The sequence below is a fragment of the Ochotona princeps genome, chromosome 1, assembly GCF_030435755.1.
Source record: "Ochotona princeps isolate mOchPri1 chromosome 1, mOchPri1.hap1, whole genome shotgun sequence".
NCBI lineage: Eukaryota > Metazoa > Chordata > Mammalia > Lagomorpha > Ochotonidae > Ochotona > Ochotona princeps.
This window is the reverse complement of record NC_080832.1, coordinates 50,277,796-50,293,825: the sequence shown is the minus strand read 5'-3', so window position 1 is coordinate 50,293,825 and position 16,030 is coordinate 50,277,796. Positions and strand designations below refer to the sequence as shown.

Sequence of the window (16,030 nt, the reverse complement as noted above, 5' to 3'; positions counted from 1 at the left end):
TGCTGCATATAGGCATGAAGCAAAGCATGCTGGATTTGACTCATGCCACCTACACCTGACAATGTAATCTAGGCTCCCATCAGGTGATGAGCATCACAGGTAAGATGCTGGAGTAAGTCTTAAATACAAACGTCTGACCTATAAATATATGCATAATTTCTATTGCTCTATTGCAAATCGGTTTTCTTTTGAAGAGAAAATGGAATGTCTATAGCTATTGACTGTAATCTAGAAAATTTTCATATTAAATACTGTAAAAAATGAATTTCTAAGACAAATAGTATTACTTTACAAAGGAAAAAAAAACTTGACAAGATACTAAAAAAGCATACCTGAAATGACTTCCTAGGATGGTCAATCAGCCATGGATATGAAATATAAGTTATGATTAAAAATAAATTGACATTGGGGCTAATATGCTTATGGTGCTAGCTTCCTGTAAGCTTCACTTCTGATCCAGCTACCTGCTAATGGCCTGGAAAAGCAGTGGAGATGGCCTGAGTGCTTGGGCTCCTGTACCCAACTGGCAGAACCAGAGGAAGCTCCCAGCTCCCAGCTTTCGACCAGCCTAGCTATAGCCACAGCTGCCATTTGGGGAGTTAACCAGCAGTTAGAATATCTATCTGTCTCTCCCTCTTTCTGTAATTGTGACTTTCAAATAAATAACTCTCAAAAATAAATTGGGTAATTAGAATGTCATTAGATTACAGCCATTTACTGTCAAGTTTGGCAGAACACATTAAACATAGGACTATCTGTTCACGTGTATAGATGATGACATGCCAAACAATGAAACAAGTGCCACTGCTTCAATCATGGATACTTATTATAAAACCAACTGGCTTGACCAAAAATTATATTTGAAAATTTAATACATGTTAAATGTACAAACTGTTTCTTTTGAGTGCAAACACGCTGTTACCCAAAGAATAAATAAAGCCTTCTTAGCAGTTTGAAGAAAGCTTATTTGTAAGGTTAGTGGATGTTACATGGAACTACCAACACTGAGTCCCTTCCACCAAGGCTAGGGAAGCTTTTCCTGCCTAAGGCCCTTGGGATATTTGTAACAACATTTGTGGGTCATACAAACTTAAGTTAGCTTGCTATAGATTTATGGAATTTTGAGCCCTGCCAGTGACTGCCTTGGCAGAGCCAGACCAAATGACTGCATGGGCCTCAAGCACCCATGCTGTATGTTTCCCACCCCTGCGTCCCTGTATTATAAAGAATGAGAATTTAAATAGAAAAATACAAATCATACAATAAATTATAAGTAAATACAAAGTTACAGCCATGTAAGAGTTATAGTAAAGACCAGTGGATAAATGCCCAAATTAGAAGCTGTAAAAAAGTGTTAACACATTCTTCTCTCAGACAGGGGTCCTTTTTGAAGACTGATGTCTGAAGATATGGTAACGACTTCTTTGATTTCACTCACTGGTATCATTTCTGTGCCAGACAAAAACACTTAGTACTCTAAGAAACAAACTGGGCTTTCAGAATCACACAAATGTGACAGAACACTGTGAAATTAAAAAAAAAATTGTGTAGTTTTGGGTTCTTTTTTCAGACAGCCACACTTAGCCTAGGCAGGTCCTGCACAGGCATGCCTTTTGCGGCGTCCAGTTTGTCGTATTCCTCTATAAGTGTGGACAAAGATGATATGGCTTCTGTGAAACAGTCCTCCTCCATCCCGTCAACTTGCAGATAGTGATGAAGGTGAGCCTGCCAACAAAATCAGGTAGCATTGACCAAGTTGGGAACTTCAATCCACAAAACTGTTTACAAGGCTATATTATGTACAGGTTTAATAAAACTTTACAATGGGAAAGAGAATTTGTGTTAAATTGAACATTTTACCTGAATCTTCAAACTCGCTTCAAGAGTCAAGGTAACAGGAGTAAACCTCTCCCTTTCAGTTATAATCAGTACAACTAATGTCATGGATGATATCACCTTGGTTTATAATTATGTAATTCTTAATACACCTAAATTGCCAAAATCAACACATGCAATTGCAAAGGTCTAGGATTACCTTCTTCTTATAGAGCCTCAGGAACCGTGCTTTCAGCTCTAGGAAGGTGGGCTTCACACAGGTGTTATTGGCTAAAGCTAACAACGAATGAGAATGGCCCACAGGCGGCACGGAGCACAGGCTGGTCTTCCAACCTTCCTGATTCCAGGACACAAACTGCAGAGAAGGCTTTAATCTGAAGTGCAAAAACGCAAAGGTAAGAACCAAGTAAGGTGCTACAACTGCCTGCCATGCTATGGCAGGACACATTACAGTTACACTAGGACATTCCTAACAGCATCATTCTAATTGCTTGCTAACAGCGTCACAGCATAGACTGATGGTGCAGAGATGTTTGGTAACATAACATTGAATTGGCTGTGAGAGTGATTTAAAAAGCCAGCAACACAACAACTCTGAGTACAAAAAATAGAGTATTATGATTGTTTCTCTGTAACTCCATAAAGTAGGTTTCATAAAAAGAGATTGTGGGTAAACAGTAACAATATAAACAACAGAAGAGGAATAGTAGTAGATGCAGTAATTACAACAGTAATAATATCAGCTACAATTTTCTGAACACTTTTGGGGTTGGTAAGTCATTCCACCCCAAAAGTGTTCAGAAAATTGTAGTTTTCATTTAACAATAATGAATGAAAACCTTCCTTATTTTATAATGGAAGGAAACAAGGCACAGAGGGCGAAGCGGCTTGCTCAGGCTCATGCTGTAGTAAGCGGTGATGCCAGCACTGGACCAGAAGCAGCCTTAACTATCGTGCTACATCTTGCAAGCAGCGCACTTAGATGATCTTGAGCAACCAAACCTTTCGATATTCCTGCGAAGATCTGAAATCTGTACATTTCCTCTGACCATGAGGGCACAGGCGAGGTAGAGACCGTGTTTCGGATCAGCCCGTAGAAGCTGGTGATCTTTACTAAATGCGTCTGAAAACATCTGGTCCAACCTAGAACAAGGAAATAGCTACCATTAACTTAAAAAGTTACTTATTTCTTACATGTATAATGATAAAATGAAAGGGTAGTCATCTAGAGACAAAGGGAATTTACACTATCTAACTAGTATTAACTAGAATACATAAAAATAGAAGAATGCCTGAATTACACTATTATATAAAAAGTATTTTGGCACCAATTTACATTCCTGTGTCCACACTAAAGATATACAACTCTACTTACATATACTAACATTTAATATGCTGTGTGGGTACCAGTAAACATTTAGTAATTGCCATATTCCCTGCTGCTATGGTCATAGGATGCCTGCACAAAGGAGTCCTACCTATTAGCTGGAACAACTGATCAACTGCCTCCGACTCAAAGCATGTTGGTATCACCTGTGAAATTCCTGAAGCATACAGCTGTTCCCTTGCCAAACGTGATCTACAGAGAGGCATCCTTAGCTTGCACTTACTCATTTATACACACTGCTCTTACAGAGTCTGGCAGGATCGTCTCCCGCAGTCATTGTATACGACAAGAGTTTCTTTCAACATTACATCTTTTGAGTAAGTTGATATAAACTCGATGTTTCAAAATGATGTCAGATAGTTAAAGGAAATAAGGTGTTCTGGAAATATGTAATTGGAGTCCTATCGAGTGACGTCTGAGCTTTCTACAGTACTGGTTTGCATGTGATAGAAACTTAAAAATGTATTTAATCTACCTAACAAGTGTAGGAGCTGGTACTGCTAGTTTTACAGAGGAGAAAAGTCCAAGTCCCATTGTTAAGTGACAGAATTAGCGTTGAGACATACAACTGTGCAATCTCAAAGGACTCAAATCATTTAATAAAATCACAGCTGAACCATAACAATTACATCTTCACAAACCTAAAAATTTAACTACTAGATTAAATTTCAGTTTATTACATTTTTAAACAGTTACTTCCAACAAGCATTCATTTCACTGAAAAATGATTGTTATTACCAAAATTTTATAGATTCTGCGCAAATAAAGATATGATTAGTTACTGTAAGCTCTTTTAATTTTTTTTTTTTTTTTTGGTAATGTAATCCAAGTTCTCAAGAAATCAGAATTCAGTCATATCTTACCTTCGAGGGGGAATGTTAACATCTGCCAGGGTATACAGAGGGGTTAGGCTTGATACAAGATAATGAAGTTGAGGAAAAGGCACTAAATTCATGCTGATTTCATTAAGGTCCATATTAAGAGATCCTTCAAATCGTGCCGAGCTAAACATTACAAGAATGAGAAAAACTTTTAAATACTTTGAATGTGGCTTAACTTGTTTAGCAGGTATGTTCTCAATTTAATTTTGCATACTCTTCTCCAATGCAGAATAAATGCTTGCTTTTCTGCATTGATGACATTTAGTATAATAAACAATCATGCTTAAAGATAATTAAAATACAACACAAAACATCTGTAGCAGTTATTTCTGGATTATTGAAAGTATAACAATCTACTATTATATTTGCTCATTACACATATAAAATATCATGTAAGAAAGACCGTAGGGGCTGATACTGTGGCACAGTGTGTAAAGCTGCCACCTGTGACACCAGCATCCCTTATGGACACCGGTTCAAGGCCTGATTGCTCTACTTCTGATCCAGCTCCCTGCTAAATGGCCTGAGAAAGCAGCAGAAGATGGTCCAAGTACTTGGGGCCCTGCCATCTATGTAGGAGACCTGGAAGAAGCTCCTGGCTTTGGCCTGGCTCATCCTTGACCTTTGTGTCCATGTGGGCAGTGAAAGAGTGGATGCAAGATCAGTCTCTGTACAACTCAGACCTTCAAATAAGTAAATAAGTAGTAAATCTTCACTGTAGAAGGACATTGTGACCCTGGAGGGTCAACAAGCACAGGATTACAACTGATAGGACAATATTTGTATGAGAACAACTGAATGAAAACCTTTTGTGTAACTGACTGGATATCATCTGTATGAGAACAACTGAGTGGATAGCACTTGGTGGGATATACAAACCAAAAGAGTTCCAAACAAGGGTACAGAAACAATTGATGGTAAGCTCAATACCTCCTCTCTTATCCTATATGACCCTCGGTCTATAAATGTGATGCCACTAATAAACCGCGGCAAAGGATCATTAGTCAGAGTCCACGCGTGTTACTAAAGCCTCTGTGCACCAAGTCTCATCGCTGCTGGACAACAATAACAAAAAGCTGAATAAAAAGATACTTTCTTAAGGATCGTTTTAGTGCATCTTATGACTGAGAATATAGTAATGCTAAAGAAATCTTTGACACCGGTCATAGAAATATTTAGAACTAGTTAATGAGGAGATACAGTTTAGCTGGCTTGACAGATAAAACAATTGTTTCACTTTGCATTATCATGATCAAGTATTTCTCAAATCTGACTTTCTCAAGATTTGCCATCATTTAACACTCATTAATACTCCACAGAATGTGCTTACTAAAGGAAATGGTGCCTTGGAGTCACAGAAAGTTCAAATTATGACTGATTACTCCAAGAGGTGAAAATACAAGATGAGACAAAATAAAAACAATGGGAGCTCCCACAACTTGGAACACCTAAAAATGCTACAAAAGTCAAAGAATGGGCACACACATGGCAAAGCTTCTTGACTGTCTTGAGCCAGAATTACCTTGTCAGGTTAAGTAGCAAATTTGCCACGATGTTGTTCATTGCATCAAAGGGCTTCTTGTGCCGCTGTCTCACAACCTCAGCACTGGAAGTAAGCAGACTCTTGGGCTTCACAGTTGCGCCCAACTTTCCAGAACTCACTGCGAGGTCAATTTTGCTAATGATGTCAAATAATGACTTTTGAACAAAAAATATCGGGGGGAGAAGCTATTAAGAAGGGTGGACATAGATGATATTCTACTTGGAAAGAAAGGAGAGAAAGAAGAAAATGGTTCACAGTTATGTTTTTCTCTTAGATGAGAAGGCTGAAGAGTGAAGAGCAAGTTTCAAATAAATACATAAACGTTAACACAGGGTCAGATGTTTGTAAAACCTACATGAAAGTTGCCACAGGAAGCTTTACCTGATTGTCAATGGGCAACACACAGTCCGCATGCTCGTTGAGCTCCTTCAAAGCCAAGATGCTATTATAAGGTGAAGTTATGACATCATCCTCGTTGGAAGGATAAATTGAGGTCACGAATTTGTATACTTCTGGGAACTCATCTTCAAGCACCTTTAAAAGAAATGTGCCAAGTCCAGACCCTGTTCCTAAAGATCACAATTTCAAAAAAACAAAACAAAACAAAAGCAACTGTGAGGAACTTAGAATGTCATGCTTTATTTGTAGAAATAATCTTCCTCTTATTTTCTATGATTACATATTATTGAAACTGCAGATAAAAAAATGAAGGCAACATGAGGGACACACACCAAAAAAATGGGAAATGGAGATACATTGGAAATTATTCTTTTACAATAAAAGAAGTAGAAATGGCAAACAGAAGTAAAGGCAATCTTTTCTTCTAATTAAGAAAATAAAAATTAAAACTAGATTTAATTTTGAACATGATGAAATTCACATTTCATACAATGTTGGTGCCAGCATAGGGAAATGGAAACTACTAATACATCATGCTATTATGAATTGGTACAATAGTAAAGGAATGAGTATTTATATCCAAATATGCACATTGATAGCCATATCTTATATATGAACATGAATAATGTAGTATCAAATGGAAAATGTACATATCCTTTGGTTTCTACTCTTCGTTTTTAGGATTACTGCCTCACCAACAGTGGCACAAATGCACAGATACATAAGGGTGCTTCGAAAAGCTCACGTGAAGCTAAACTAAAGTACTTACTTTGGTGTTGGTATTAAAACAATCCAGTCTTAACCATACACATTTTTCCATGAACTTTGTGAAGACCTTCATATACCAGATGTTCATATGTCAGATGGTTTGTACCATGCAAACACCATAAACACCATTCATCAATGGAAGGACTTAAGAAATTATATTTTAAACATTTTTATCACTTACTAAATCAAATTGAATTCTGTGGGACAGAGTTGATGGGGAAGATGCTCAAGAAAGACATAAAGTGGAAAAAAGAAGAAAATGCATTGTATGACTTCTTTTATGTAAAAGTATATAGACACAAAGTAGTAGGCAGATAAAATATCTAAACAGACACAAAACCCCTTTAAACTTGATTACCCATGAGATGAGGGGCTAGGGATTAGATGTGGAAAAAAATATTTTTAGCTGTCAGCATTAAAGAATGTTTTACTATTTTCTTTCATTTTGTTAAAAAAATTATTTTTATTGGAAAGACAGATTTACAGAGAGAAAGATCTTTTACCCTCTGGTTCACTCCCCAAGTGGCTGCAACGGCCAGAGCTGAGCTGATCTGAAGCCAGGAGCCAGGAGCCAGGAGCTTCTTCCGGGTCTCCCATGCAGGTGCTGGGTCACAAGGCTTTGGATCGTCCTTGACTGTTTTCTCGGGCCACAAGTGAGAACTGGATGGGAAGTGGAACATCCAGGATATAAACCAGCACCCATCTGGGATCCTGGCAGATGCAAGGTAAGGACTTAGCCACTAAGACATTGCACCAGGCCCTTTTGCCATTTTCAATGAATTATGAATAAAATATATTTTTCCTGAAGTTTTGGGTAATGGAGGAATTAAAAACAGGCACCAGTCTGGCGCGGTAGCCTAGTGGCTAAAGTCCTCACCTTGTATACGCCAGGATCCCATATGGGTGCCGGTTCATATCCTGGCTGCTCCATTTCCCCTCCAGCTCCCTGCTTATGGCCTGTGAAAGCAGTAGCAGATGGCCCAAAGCCTTGGGACCCTACACCCAAGTGGGAGATCCGGAAGAAGATCCTGGCTCCTGGCCTCAGATTGGCTCAGCTCTGGCCAGCGCAGACACTTGGGGAGTGAACCAGCGAATGGAAGATCTTTCTGTCTCCTTCTTTGTGTAAATGTGCCTTTCTAATAAATAAATATTAAAATAAAAAAAAAACCAAAACAAACAAAACAAACCAAACCAGGCACCATAATGAAGTGTAAATCAAAGTATTTTTTCTGGAAAACTTAAGCTAAACCTGTGGGATAATAATATTACCATAAAGACAATTTGTTTAATTTAATGGTTATGACAGTCTCCTCAAGGCATGGTCACATGCAACTATGCCTCTAATTTTAAAATACTCTGATGGTGAATAGGTCTGTGCAATACACTGTGAATGCATAAAAATCAATCATATATATATATATATATATATATATCAGCAAGCAGGGAATCTTTATCTGAATTTAGAGAACAAAATTGCAAGAATTTTTTTTCCTTTTAAAATTTCCTAATCCTGGGCCCGGTGGCGTGGCCTAGCGACTTAAGTCCTCGCCTTGAAAGCCCTGGGATCCCATATGGGCGCCGGTTCTAATCCCGGCAGCTCCACTTCCCATCCAGCTCTCTGCTTGTGGCCTGGGAAGGCAGTTGAGGATGGCCCAAAGCTTTGGGACCCTGCACCCACGTGGGAGACCCGGAAGAGGTTCCTGGTTCCCGGCATCGGATCGGCACGCACCGGCCCGTTGCGGCTCACTTGGGGAGTGAAACATCGGATGGAAGATCTTCCTCTCTGTCTCTGCTCCTCTCTGTATATCTGACTTTGTAATAAAAATAAATCTTTAAAAAAAAAAAAATTCCTAATCCTATTTGAAATTAGTAAATCATATTGTTTCTATTTCATGCAATAAGGAAGTAAGGTATTTCAATTCCAAGGTACAAACTGTACAGACTTCCCCAGAAAAATGTAAGAAATGCAGGCTATTCAGTTCTTGTTCAAGTCCATTATCGTGTCAGAAATATCTTAAGGAACATGCTGGAAGAATGTCTGTTACTCTTTTTCCTTATTGGAGATAAGGAGTGATGACGGTTAAAGAAAGGGTGGCACACGTGTGAATACGGCAGCAACACTTTCCTCTAGTTAGGATCTGGGACCGCACAGCAAACTGTTCAGAAAGTACACATTCCTCAAGTGCTCACATATTCTAAAATCTGCTTGGAAATTTTATAAAGAAACCAAAAGTAGGAGAGAAAAAAATCATACTTCTTTTGACTATTAACTGGGCTTACATTAAAAAGGGGGGGGTTATGCAACCAATTTCATAAAGCTTCAAGAAAAATGGATGGTCTACACATAACTTCAAATGCATACATACCAAATAGCTCTGTCTTTATCATGCATAGGTCTGAAAACAAGATTTGTGTTTGCAAAGTGGGTTCCGCCTTGCAGCTGGGTTGCCTAGAGCAGGTGCGTTGACCTTACCTCCTCCCATGGAGTGGATGATGAAGAAGCACTGCAGGCAGTCGCAGTGCTCGGCCGACTTCCTGAGCTTCTCGACGATCTGCTCTTGGTAAAGGCGGCCAAAAACTTTGTGACCCACAGCCCTGAAAAAGACACACGTTTGAGAAAAATTCTTGTACTGATTTCCGACTCAACTGAAAAAAAAATTCAAGAACAATTTGGTGAAATCTATTCTTGTTTCAATGTTAATGTATCCTTAATATGCTACAGATAACAAACATTTGAAGTTACTTTAAAAAGCTGATGGGAATTTGTTTTTTTTATGCAAAGACATTTTGAAACACATGCTCAGACTTCCTATGACAAGCATTTTCCAAGAAGTGTTTGAAGACCCTTCATCTCTATAAACTCCTCGAATGTCCTGATAAAGTAACTCATAAACTATTGACCTGGAACTAGTTTTTCTAAATTTATCTTTGCAACCTCTCAGGATCAATTACAAAACAAGCTTTCAGTTGTATCAGCTGTCTTTTTTTTTTTTTTTTTTAAATCTCCAATTAAAGTGTACTGTGAACTAGAGTGCCTTTTGCATATTAAAAAGCAGAATGTGGGGGCCGGTGTTTGCAGAGCCATCATCAGGTGCTGGTTCATGTCCTGGCAGCTCTACTTCCCATCCAGCTCCCTGCTTGTGGCCTGGGAAACCAGTGGAGAATGGCTCAAGCCCTTGAGACCCTGCAGCCAGGTGGAAAACTTGGAAGAGGGTCCTGGCTTCAGATTGGCTCAGCTCTGGCCATTGCAGCCATCTGGGGAGTGAACTAGAGGATGGAAGAGCTTTCTCTCTGTGTCCTCTTCTCTCTTTAACTCTGCCTTTCAAATACAAATAAATAAATTTTTAAACAAACAAAACCCAAGCAGAATGTGGGGCAGGCATTTGGCCCAGTGGTTAAGTTGCTGTTTGGGATGCCTGCATAACACCTCCGCTCCAGCTTTCCTGGTGAGTGAGTGAGTGAGTGAGTGAGTGTGTGTGTGTGTGTGTGTGTGTGTGTGTGTGTGTGTGTGTTTTGGGGGATGGGAGAAGGCAGCAGGTAGCAACTCAAGTAATTCAATCCCTGCCACCCACATGGCATATATGAAATGGTTTCCTGGCTCCCAGTTATATAATAAGTTATCTAACAATGAGAGAAAAGCCAGTTGGTTAGTCAGATGGGCTGGGCTTCTTAAGTCATTTAATGTTCTCCCCAAAGTAGTCTCCTTGAAATCAAGATTAAAATTCATGCTCTAGCAAAAGCACATCCCACTTCACATTATGAATGTTGAGGGGCTGGCTGTAAATACTTAGAACCATAAATAAAGAGACTTGCAAATAAGGAGCTACTGAATTTTTACCCAGTAGGAGAAAAAGTCTCAATATGAAATCTGAGATGACCATGGTTGGAGCCTTTCCCCATTTCAGAACAGGGGCCATTTGGTAATCATTCTTAAAGGAATTCTGATAGAAGCCCAGAGTTCACCTTGAATGCTGGGATGCTGGTGTGGTTTTTCATCTCTTTATCAATTCTACCTAAATCTGACCAAATGGAAAAACTGAGTCAAACAATTCAGGAAAGGTTAACAGTTTATAAGTGAACTCAAAACTTCTGTCATTACCAAGTGGGATTTAAGAATCAACTTACAAAGAGGAATTCAGCATTTAAAGCTTCCATGATTCACCTTTTTCTTAAAAGATGTTAGAAAGAAATAGGTGTATGAGTAAATACAAGTACAGTGGCTTCCAAGCACTGCCAAACACCCAGGCCTAGTTTTGTGGGTGGCGATTACATCTTGCCCTTGAGTCAGCAGGACCTATCACAATGAAGCAAAGTCTGCTCATTCAGATGACATTCAAGTCTCACATTCAGCATATTCTCACCAATTATTTCCCGAGCCAGAAATATCAGTGATGAGTTGCTTGTTATCAAACACATCACTCAATGGTCCTTGCAAAATTTTATTCACTACTCCTTCTTCCATGTCAATCAAGACAGCCTGAGGAGAAATAAAATTTAGTTTCCACATTTTCCTGTCGGTATTCACTCTGCAAATGAATTTAAGGCTAAAAGCTACATATAAATACATGTATACATATGTGTGTGTATATACATGTGTATATGTGTATATACATATGTATATATATGTGTGTATATACATAGATATATACACATATATTTATTTACATTTATATTTCAGATATTTATGTACCATCTGTTGAAATGATTAAACAAAACAAATTCATCTGGCTGGAAAGGCAGAACTCAATCAAACCATCTTTCACCCAACTACAAAATGACAAACAGAAAAAAAAGAATCTGAAAAAATCTCCCCAGCTCAACTTCCAGAGTCTGAGAAATCTAGATGGAGTAACTTTAACCTGAAAACTTCTCAGTAAGTGAAGGGTAAGCTCATGCACTTGCTAACCAAGAACAACCACACTGCTCTATTAATCCCATGCAAACCAATTCAAACCATAAACTTGTCATTATGTGCAAAGTCAAAGCTCTGAAGATGTCAGAATGACAACCGGGTTGCCCCTGGCAAGTAATTTATGATCTCATTCATTACACAAAATGACACTGGAGTTAACTTCTAGTACTAGGAAGAGAATAGAATACATAAAATTAATTCTGGAAAACCAGAAAAATACATAGGTAGGAAATGTAGCCAAATGTAAGTATAGAGAATTTAGGGCATTCTAAGCACCAAGTTATGTCGTCAAGTGTGGATTTCTCAATGATCACAGCCACATGACACCAAGAGTTCTTCAAGAGAAATGGAAGAGCAAAGAGCAAAAGGCCACAAAGAGCAAAGAGCAAAGGCTACAGCAACACACAAGGATGGACTTATCCTCTACTTCCTACCTGTCCACACACAAGGGACTGGGGAAGAGCTCAGATTGGGAGGGGTCTAGAAAATGTCAGTTTCTCTCTGCAAGGTCATGGAATATACTGGTAATCAGTTATCCTAATGGCCCCAAAGCACATGGTCTCTGTCCCAACTTGTGTTTCCTAAGGTCATCAGAGATCACAGGTACAGCATGGTTCCCAGGCGTTACAACATCACTGCCTTCTGGTGTTTCAGCTGCTGTTCCAGGTGTGTGTCACCCTTAGCATCTCGGTTCTTCCTGCAGTATTTAAACGGCCCTTTTTGTTGTAGTCAGACTACTAATCAACAATTGCAAAAAGCAGCTTATTGCACAGAACTAGAGAAAAGTTGCAATGAGATCAAGACTGCAGGTATGGGCTACTGACTCTTGATCAGATGGTTACGCCATTTATCATTTTATCACAGCTGAATCCATCATGCATATTAGTAGCAATCTTATGTAAATAAATCTTGCAATACTTTTCAATGAGAAATTGGACCTAGTACAAGGGTCTTTCAAGAAATAAAATAAACTTTCTTTAGTGCAAACAATTTTTGAAAATCAAAACACAGTCTTTTCATAGTAGGTTGTTTCCGACGACCTTTCTGAAGACTACTTGCATGTATTTCAGGGACTAAAAGAGTTATGAAGGATCCTTATTTAGACATCAATTTTCTTGAAACAGTGAAGAAAAAAATACTCATAGTGTTTCAGATGGACAAAGGTGTCCGCCTAGCTATTTTTATATTAAACATGGCTTAAATTTTTTTTTTTTTGGGGGGGGAGGTTATTTCTATTGACACATTATAGAAATTTAAGTGTAGGTATTTTAAGAACTCAATCAATGTAAGCATCCAAGTGTGTATCTTACTCGAGCTTTTAAAGAACTTATTTTCCCCTTGGAAATATTGCCACCATCACCAGCCACCCTGAAAGATAAGAAAATGAGAAAAAGTCATAACATTGTCCACAGCTGATAGTGCTATTGGGCAATAAGGTTAACTTCCATCTGCCATTCCTTACCTCCTTGGCTCCAGCATACCTCCTGTTAGGCTGGAAGAGCGAGGCACTGGCCGCTGTATGTCTTTATTAGGGCTGGCCATTTAACGCAGTTCTAGCCACGAGTATAAAGGCAAGTATTCTGGAAATCTTTTCCGATATAAAGGATCAGAGACAACTGATGTCAATCTTTTTCCTGGATAAAACATATATCTGGAGGCGATTCCTGGGGTGTAGACTACCATTGTATAATCATGGAATAATAAACATGAAGAAAACTAGCCAGTACATGGATAGTGGGACAAAACCCAGCATCTTGGTCTTGGACACATGGCTCCTGCCTAACCTGGACCATCTGATTTCCAGATTTCTTGGCCTGCAAGCTGAATGGATACTTTTAATGCTTATATCAAGGTTAATGAGATTTCCTACTCTTGCCAAAAATATGCATGACTGATATGACAGTTAAACAGCATTATCTAAGGCTGTTTCTACAATTTCATGTTGCATATAAGTTGTAAATGATCACTTTTATGAAATTTATGAGCCAACACAATCGAAGGGTTAACCAGAAGATAAAACACATGAAAGCAACCTGAGCAGAGATGTTTCATACACTGGGGTTGATAAACTTCAGTCTTCAGACCCAAGGCAATCAATTACCAATTTCCTATTCATGCCACAAGGAACACGAATCATAAAATCTAAAATATGTACTATTTGGTCTTTTATGAAAAAGATTTGGCAATTTCTGCTGTAAGTAAATTATCATAGCACTACAGAGGTGTGATGACTTGGAAAAGCATTATATATATACACACACACACACACACACAATGTTCATGTTTACTTGTCAAACAGCGACAAGTGTTGCCAGGACATGGGAAGAAGAGCAGGATGCCACTCTCCTTCTTCCTCCATTTGCATGAGGAAAATAACGTTCTCAGCTTCAAACATAAAACAGAACAGCTCAGAGTCTAGGTATGTAATGCCTGTTTATTAAGAAAAGATTCCAGGCTGAATCTCAATTTAGCGAAGGGGTGGCTCTCAACAGCCACCAGCTAGTACCTGGCCTGGTCCCACAGTCCGTAAACAGCCTTCTGGTCAGAACACAGCTGTTCAGGTAGACTTCCCACAAGGGTACATGACTGTCTAGTCTTTACGAGTTAGCGTTTCCACAGCCAACTGATAAACAGACTTTCTGCTTTTGAATCCCATTTGAGTTTGCTTAACCTGACTGTACTGCAGCGCACTGGACCCATTTTCAGAGTGCCAACAAGGTTTATGAATTTGCAAGCTTGATCATAAGATTATGGAATACACCAAAAGGTGACGATTTATTACCCTTACAGAAAATAACCTGCCTTGCCATCCCTAGCCATCTAATTCAAACTACAACTGCGTTATAGTAAAGCCTGCTAATAAGCGTGTGTGTGTGTGTATATCTATATACATCTATAGATATATATATATTAGCTCAAGCTCATCAGTTTCAGGGAGTATTTTGAAAGCATATAAACCTAATGATTTCATGTGGAAAGTTTGCAGATAGAATCTAAATGTCAATTTATTCTTTCAGACACTTACACATAACTTTTATTACACAAAGTACTTTGACAACTGTTTCTCTTTTGAAAGCATATTTTACACTTAGAGCAAATGTACTTGATCACAATTAGTGTCAGGAAATCCAAACACCATCAGTAAAATTTAATCGTTTTCTTTAGCGAGAGCATACGTTTAAAGAAGTCTCATTACGGGTTCTTTCTGTACCTTAAAATAGCCTGAAAACAAAACCGGTTATCCCGCTCTTAAAATAATGTACTATTAATGGGAAAGGAGAATAAAGATGCCATCAACGAGAAAACCAAAAAGAGAAAAAGAAGCCAAAACCCAGAGAACTTCCTAGCTATCAACTTTTCACCGTCCTAATCTACCGACATACAAAGGGCCCTCAGGACAGATTTTGTTTCGCCTTACCTGGTGTCCACGTTTCTAAAGAAGCTGCCGAGTGCCTCATCATAAATTCCTTTCTAAAAAGAAAGCAAAGGAAAACACATCTATTTACAGCACTTCAATTTTGTGAGTTTTCTCCAAATCCTTTCAATTTTAATAACCCCACATCCTGGGACAGCTAAGATGTCGCTCTGACAACCAAGAGCCTGCCCTGACTTTTTTCAGTCTTCCAGTTCAGTAAAGGGTGCTAAGGACTCCCCCAAGATTGTAAAACCGGGGCACCAAATGTTTTCTATGCACAAGAGAAGCAGGACAACTGTTGAGACCAGCATCTCTGTTAACACAGCTCGTGTCCGTCCATCAGGGCGCAGGCACGGGTATCTCCTGCTGATCTGCTGCAAGAGGGATGAGGGGTGCAGGGGGCTCCGGGCAGCAGGGTGTCGGTACCTGGTTGACCGCGGCATGCTCCCTCAGCACCAGGTCCCAGAAGCAGCAGCCGATCTGGTTTCCGCACTGACCGACTGACCGCAGGAGAGAGGGAGAAAGAGAATGGACAGTAAGCAAGACACAAGCGCAGCTCACCCTGTTGGACTGCTGACTGGGCCACTTAACCAGGAGCACTAACCAGGAGCAGCCCAGGGCAGCTCACCCTGCAGCACCACCGACTGGGTCATCCCGCGGGGCCTGCAGCCGCCCAGGGCAGCTCACCCTGCAGGACCACCGACTGGGTCATTCCCCCGGCCTGCAGCCGCCCAGGGCAGCTCACCCTGTACGACCACCGACTGGGTCATCCCGCCCGGCCTGCAGCAGTCCCGGGTAGCTACCAGCCGGTCCACCTACGGGTATCGCCTAGGGAACGGCCGTAAGTCACGCAGCTGCCGCAAGCCGCGGACGTCGTTAAGCACTCGCA

At 39.7% G+C, this 16,030-nt stretch overlaps 1 protein-coding gene across 2 annotated transcripts; it reads right to left on the bottom strand.

Annotated features, from left to right (window-relative positions):
- Positions 1 to 808: 808 nt before the first annotated feature.
- Positions 809 to 16,021, bottom strand: TUBE1 (tubulin epsilon 1). Of its 2 annotated transcripts, XM_004580315.3 has the most exons (12): positions 15,887 to 16,021; positions 15,568 to 15,641; positions 15,145 to 15,197; positions 13,037 to 13,094; positions 11,176 to 11,291; positions 9,288 to 9,409; positions 6,029 to 6,216; positions 5,627 to 5,802; positions 4,087 to 4,227; positions 2,839 to 2,979; positions 2,036 to 2,210; positions 809 to 1,725 (listed from the first exon to the last, which is right to left on the bottom strand). In XM_004580315.3, the coding sequence occupies exons 1-12, from the start codon at positions 15,909 to 15,911 to the stop codon at positions 1,567 to 1,569; spliced, it is 1,428 nt and encodes a 475-aa protein (XP_004580372.2). In that variant the 5' UTR covers positions 15,912 to 16,021; the 3' UTR covers positions 809 to 1,566. The 2 variants fall into 2 exon arrangements, with proteins under 2 accessions (XP_004580372.2, XP_058513278.1); XM_058657295.1 differs by lacking the exons at positions 15,145 to 15,197; positions 15,568 to 15,641; positions 15,887 to 16,021 and adding an exon at positions 13,208 to 13,798.
- Between the last annotated feature and the right edge of the window lie 9 nt (positions 16,022 to 16,030).